At 56.4% G+C, this 5,196-nt stretch overlaps 4 protein-coding genes across 4 annotated transcripts in view; 1 reads left to right on the plus strand and 3 right to left on the minus strand.

Moving 5' to 3' along the window:
• VDBG_02618 (C2H2 type zinc finger domain-containing protein) overlaps positions 1-1,319 on the minus strand; it is a gene marked incomplete at both ends in the record, with an annotated part of 2,906 nt that extends 1,587 nt beyond the window's left edge. The window contains 4 exons of the mRNA XM_003006433.1: positions 189-586; positions 640-1,118; positions 1,188-1,234; positions 1,272-1,319. Of these exons, the coding sequence (XP_003006479.1) occupies positions 189-586; positions 640-1,118; positions 1,188-1,234; positions 1,272-1,319 (972 nt within the window). The remainder of the gene's footprint in view (positions 1-188; positions 587-639; positions 1,119-1,187; positions 1,235-1,271) is intronic.
• A 642-nt stretch (positions 1,320-1,961) lies between these two features.
• Positions 1,962-2,976, minus strand: VDBG_02619 (predicted protein; the record flags this gene model as incomplete). The annotated part of the gene is made up of 2 exons (XM_003006434.1): positions 1,962-2,122; positions 2,253-2,976. The coding sequence occupies 2 exons, from the start codon at positions 2,974-2,976 to the stop codon at positions 1,962-1,964; spliced, it is 885 nt and encodes a 294-aa protein (XP_003006480.1).
• A 699-nt stretch (positions 2,977-3,675) lies between these two features.
• VDBG_02620 (protein tyrosine phosphatase) lies at positions 3,676-4,485 on the plus strand (the record flags this gene model as incomplete). The annotated part of the gene is made up of 3 exons (XM_003006435.1): positions 3,676-3,907; positions 3,988-4,338; positions 4,391-4,485. The coding sequence occupies 3 exons, from the start codon at positions 3,676-3,678 to the stop codon at positions 4,483-4,485; spliced, it is 678 nt and encodes a 225-aa protein (XP_003006481.1).
• A 198-nt stretch (positions 4,486-4,683) lies between these two features.
• VDBG_02621 (conserved hypothetical protein) overlaps positions 4,684-5,196 on the minus strand; it is a gene marked incomplete at both ends in the record, with an annotated part of 1,426 nt that continues 913 nt past the window's right edge. The window contains one exon of the mRNA XM_003006436.1: positions 4,684-5,091. Within this exon, the coding sequence (XP_003006482.1) occupies positions 4,684-5,091 (408 nt within the window). The remainder of the gene's footprint in view (positions 5,092-5,196) is intronic.

Raw genomic sequence — 5,196 nt, forward strand, 5'->3', positions numbered from 1 at the left:
GGATGTAGGAGTCTGTCCTGGCATGGGGATCCGAGGTAATCTGACCAAGGGTATCTAGGAGCTCAACGGAGGGGAAAGGAGGACACCGCTTTGGATAAGTTGCCTGGTCGGCAGCTCTTGATCACCAAGGTCAAGATGCGGTCACGAATGGAGCTCTTGAGCCGAGCGCACGTTATTCTTAGATTTACAGATAAACGCGACTCCGGCGACGTCGTGTCAATGGCCTCGGGTAATGAGAGGTTGTGCTCCTCGGCCCCGGCGTGATCGTTGACACTGGGCCTAAACCTCCACTGAAAGTTTCGGAACGCTTCTGCGCGAATTTGGTTCGACGTTGATGAAGCCGGCTCATTCTGATCGGCCTGTAAACGTGAGTGTGAGGTTCCTGCTTCTGAAGGTCCTCCAAACTCGAAGGGTACTGTTGTGTTGTACGTATCGAGGAATTGAAGGTCCATATCATCTAGCTCGATAGCGGCATCGAAGGGTACAGTCGTGGGAATAGGGGTTGTCCAAGACCCAGAAACAAGGCCCAAATCTGGAAAGTCTGAGAAGAGCAGGTTGACGTCAAAGTTTGGGTTTGGACTTTGCGCTGAAGTACGTCGTCAGTGTTGAGAGGTGTCACATGCGTGTTCATAGACCTACCTTGCGACTGAATGGATGTGCGCATGGGAGTGAACGTTCCCGAAGTTGCATGAGCCAACAGACCGCTATGGTGTCCTGACTGAGGAGCATAGAGAGAAGTGCCGGTGGGTGCGCTCGATGTGGCCGCCATGCCGATGCCCAGACCGTGAGAATCGACGGTGGATTGTCCGTCCTGGGCGAGGATGCCCGATGAGACGTCTGCCTCGGACTGCATGTTGGTATCCATGTCACTCCCCTCATCCGATGAGTCCCCATTCTCAAGCCCTTCTGCAGGGTTCGACCACCGACAGTCGAGACCCTTTTCCACACAGCGAGAGCAAGGCTTGGTCTCGGTACAGCGGAGGTGATTGGAAGCACAGGCACGGCAAGCCTTGGTCACCCTGTTCGGGGTCGCATCGACTCCCTGAAGCCTATGCGCCGTGCCCGACTGGTCAGAGCCGGTATTCGCATGACTTGCGGCGTGCCTTTTGAGCAGGTCTCTGGTATACTTTTAGCCGCCGAGGTCCCTGGCGCCCAAGCCCGGAGTTGGATCATGGCGATCCACTTACGTGCGAGTGAAGGCCTTGAAGCAAATGGTACACTTGTGCGGCCTGTTCTGTGTATCTGCAAGGAGGCATTAGCGAGTGACCAACTTCGTGCTCGCGGTCAGGAGCCCTGGCGTTTCTCACGTGAGCGGACATGGCGGGCAAGGTGATCCAATCTCTTGTACTGCCGTTGACACTGACCACACTGGAACATGTTAGTCATGGCTGCTTCGGTTCGGGCCCTTCTGAGGCGCCTCGTATGCTGCGTATCTTCTGAATGTCGGGTCATTCGGGTCGGGTTCTGGGGAAAGACGAGTGTTGGTGATGAAGGTTACGGGATGTGGGGGAATGCGGGGAGATTGCGGGGGATTGTGTGTGGAGGCTGATAAAATGCAGTGACTATGCCTTCTTCAGCTTTGAGCATTGTCTTTATTCGCCTCGCAGTCGCTGGCAGAGCAGCTGGTGTTTTGTTCCCCTTTCGGCGTAGTGACAAGTAGCGACAATGGTACTTGAATGTTTGTATTGGGCTGAAGCTCATCACACTCACGAACCGGTCCCTGGAAGTGTATCAAGGTGTTTATCTATTGAAGCTCAGCGACCACCATGACTCAACATGTTCCCCTACCACGATTTCTGTGCCCCAGTCGTACAGACGCGATCTCATTTGATGCAGTACAGAAGATATGTGCCCCCATGCCCTGGCGTTATCCAGAGAGTCCACTATACAATGTCCCCGGTACCCAAGGATTCAGTAGCGAAATTCGTCCAAAGACGACCAAGAACCAGGGAGCGGTCAGCCTAGAGTACCAGGCGCCATGGAGGAAACGACAGTCGTCGCCATGTCTGCCACAGCAAGGATAGGTAGAGGACAGTCTCCTCCAGCGCAGTCAACTTGTTGCTCGGTACGCACGTCGGCGTGTATCCATGGCAGATGCCAAGAAGCAGACAAGTGACACATCCTGAAGGCCAAGATCAAAAACACTGTCTTGATGGAGAGGTACAAGGGATTGAAAGTCTTTTCGTCAGGGCGAGTCCGTCGAGACCTTGGCCTAGGTCGTGCGCCGCCTGTCATGGGAGACTGCTTCTCACCTGTGCGTTGCTGGTTCGATTTACCTGTGTTGGAATCACTCTCGGACGGAGAGAAATTCGAATTATTCCCTCTACTGTCCGGCTCAAAGCCAGACATCGTGTTGACCGGGGGCACGATGCCATAGCATCTCTCTATGGAAAAGTCCAGAACGGACACATAATCGGCCAGCTCATCCTGTATAGCAAACAGAGAAACGTTGTTCTCCCCTTTCTCTCTCTCCTTCCGCCTGCAGACCCAGCCGTCATAGACGTCAAAAACAAGGTCGTAGTAGGCAAGGCGCGCCGAGGGGATGGATGTGGATCCTCGGCCGTCCAAGTAGGAGCTTCCGTATATCTGGCAGAATCGCCTGTTGAACATGGTGTTGAATACATGAACATCATGCAGCAGCCGCGCCTGAAAGTTTCTACGATTGAGAGTGGTGCCTTGGTGATTAGGGCTGTAGAGATAGTCGAGTCTCCTCCACATGACCCAGGCATTCGAGCACTGCCCTTCTTGGGCCGCCAGCACGCTCGGGCCGCAATTTTGGCGAATCATGGCCATCGCCTTGTCGCTTCTGCCTCTCATGGAGTTGACATGCGGTTCCCGTATCGTGGTGACGAAGAAGAGGTTGTGACGTTTGAGGATGCGCCCGACACGGACTGCCCATTCATCCCAATTTTCACGTCCTTTGAGCTTGTCGGCGTTGGGCAGCACATCTTCGGGAGAGCTTGCGCTGCAGTTCATCTTGAGAAGCGGCCACTTCCTGGTGCCACTCAAATTGGAAGGTATACGAGTCTGACTGTGTTTGAGAAGGTGTCTGCTAAATGTAGACCATCGAATTATGTGTTGAGTGGTCGGACACGATGACTGAGGATGGCATTTTATATATATCAGCGGTAAAAATGACTTCTCGTGGTATCTCCGAAGCCTCTCGACAGTCTGCCAGCCGGACCTCAAGGTTCTGAACAGCCTTGTTGTGGGAAGTATCACCTAAGGGGGTGGTCTAGCAGCCCAACCACTTTGCATCCAGCAAGGTTGTCACATGTTTGGGCCGGACATGACGGGCATGCAATGGTCGCACGAACATACATGAATCGAGTCCCAGGTATGGGAAGACCAGGATCGATAGGCCCGCATTGCGATATCACAAGACACTTGCTTTGTGGTCGTGATTCAGCAAAGGGAAGGCCTTGAGTGAAGGGCGAAGAAGAAGAAGAAGAAGATGACCTCTGGATGACCTTTGGCCCCACCAAATATGTCGACCAATCATCGCGTGATGAATCCTCAACCACAATGACAGATTGAGCTCCCGCCAAAAATCGCCGAGGTCCATCAATTGCCAATCTCAAAATCGCATTTCGACTTTTGTCGGCTCCTGGAACATCCCACGAGAAACGTCCATAGCCCTCCCCGCCTAGCATCCATTCCCGACAGCACTTCAAAATGGCCGACCCAGCAGCAGCCCCGGCAAAGCCGCAGCGCAAATCCTCGCCCGTCAAGAATGCCTACCTAATCCTCTACAACGCCCTCTCGGCCATCGCCTGGCTCGTCGTGCTCGGCCGCACTGTTGCGCTCTTCTACCTCCGCGGGCCCGACTTTGTCCACCTCGGCGTCGGCGACTGGACACGATGGACCCAGACCATGGCCGGCATGGAAGTCCTGCACGCCCTCCTCGGTGCGTTCCCCCCTGCTCCTCCCCCTCCTCCCAAGAAGAGGGCCCGTCGGCGGCAGCCTTCGCTAACAGCGACCTCCCAGGCGTCGTCCGCTCACCCGTCCCGACAACCCTCATGCAGGTCCTGAGCCGCTACCTCCTCGTCTGGGGCGTCGTCTGGCCCTTCCCCTGGCTCGCCCGCAGCCCCTTTTACACCTCGATGCTCCTCGCCTGGAGCGTCACCGAGGTCATCCGCTACTCCTACTTTGCCCTGACCCTGAGCGGCCTGCAGCCCAAGGCCCTCGTCTGGCTGCGCTACAACACCTTTTTCCTGCTCTACCCCATCGGCATCGCCAGCGAGTGCGCCCTCATCTACCTTGCCGCCGAGCCCGCCAAGGCCTACGGCGAGCTCGTGCCGTATCTGAGCTACGCCATCCTGGCCATCTACGTCCCTGGTATGTCGACGACTAGAAGTGCGCTTAAAAAGCAAAGTACTGACCCTTCCAGGTTCCTATATTCTGTACACGTACATGATGAAGCAGAGGAGAAAGGTCATGCGCAGCTTGAAGGCTGAGCAGGTCGGGTCTGCCAAGACCCAGTAGAGGGAGTCTTCACGATTTCGGGTTTTCACAGTTCCGCATCCACAAAGGATATGCATCCAAAAAGGGGGCAGGATAGAGTAGACGGCAACAGTGCCCCTGGGCTATAGAAACAGGCCGGTATGAAACGGAAACAAGATACAGCAAGGCCACCACCGGCCAGACCAGAGATCGTAGGAAACACATAATCATAATCGCCATTCACGCCCATGGATTCTCCTCCTGACCCAGCACCTTCTCCTCCATCGGCCTGCGCTCCTCTTGTCGCGACGAGCCGTCCTCCTCGGCCGACTGTTTCAGCGCGGGCGCGTCCTCGACGCTGCTCTCGTACCACGCGTTCCTCGTCCACGTCGCGATCAGGTCCGTCGCGTCCCGCGCCAGCGCTTCGTAGCCGGGGTTGTTCTTCCTCTCAAACATGGCCATGTGCGCCTGCGTCTCCTCCTCGGCCTTGTCGTTGACGGCCGGCTTCCAGACGCCAGCGTCGCCGCGCTTGGGCAGGTTGCAAAAGGTGCGGTCCTTGCCGAGCACGGTGCCGACGACGCTGACATCCTTGGCGGCGGCGCCGCGGCCGAGGCGCGTGTACAGGTTGGCGAAGCCGACGTCGAGTTCCTGGGGGGACCTTGGTCATGTACTGCACGCGCTTTCTGCAGCTCGCCGCCCTGGGCGAGGCAGCCGACGAACTCGAGGTGCGACGTCCGCCCACGTCCAGCCCTG

Source organism: Verticillium alfalfae, genomic scaffold, assembly GCF_000150825.1.
Source record: "Verticillium alfalfae VaMs.102 supercont1.3 genomic scaffold, whole genome shotgun sequence".
NCBI lineage: Eukaryota > Fungi > Ascomycota > Sordariomycetes > Glomerellales > Plectosphaerellaceae > Verticillium > Verticillium alfalfae.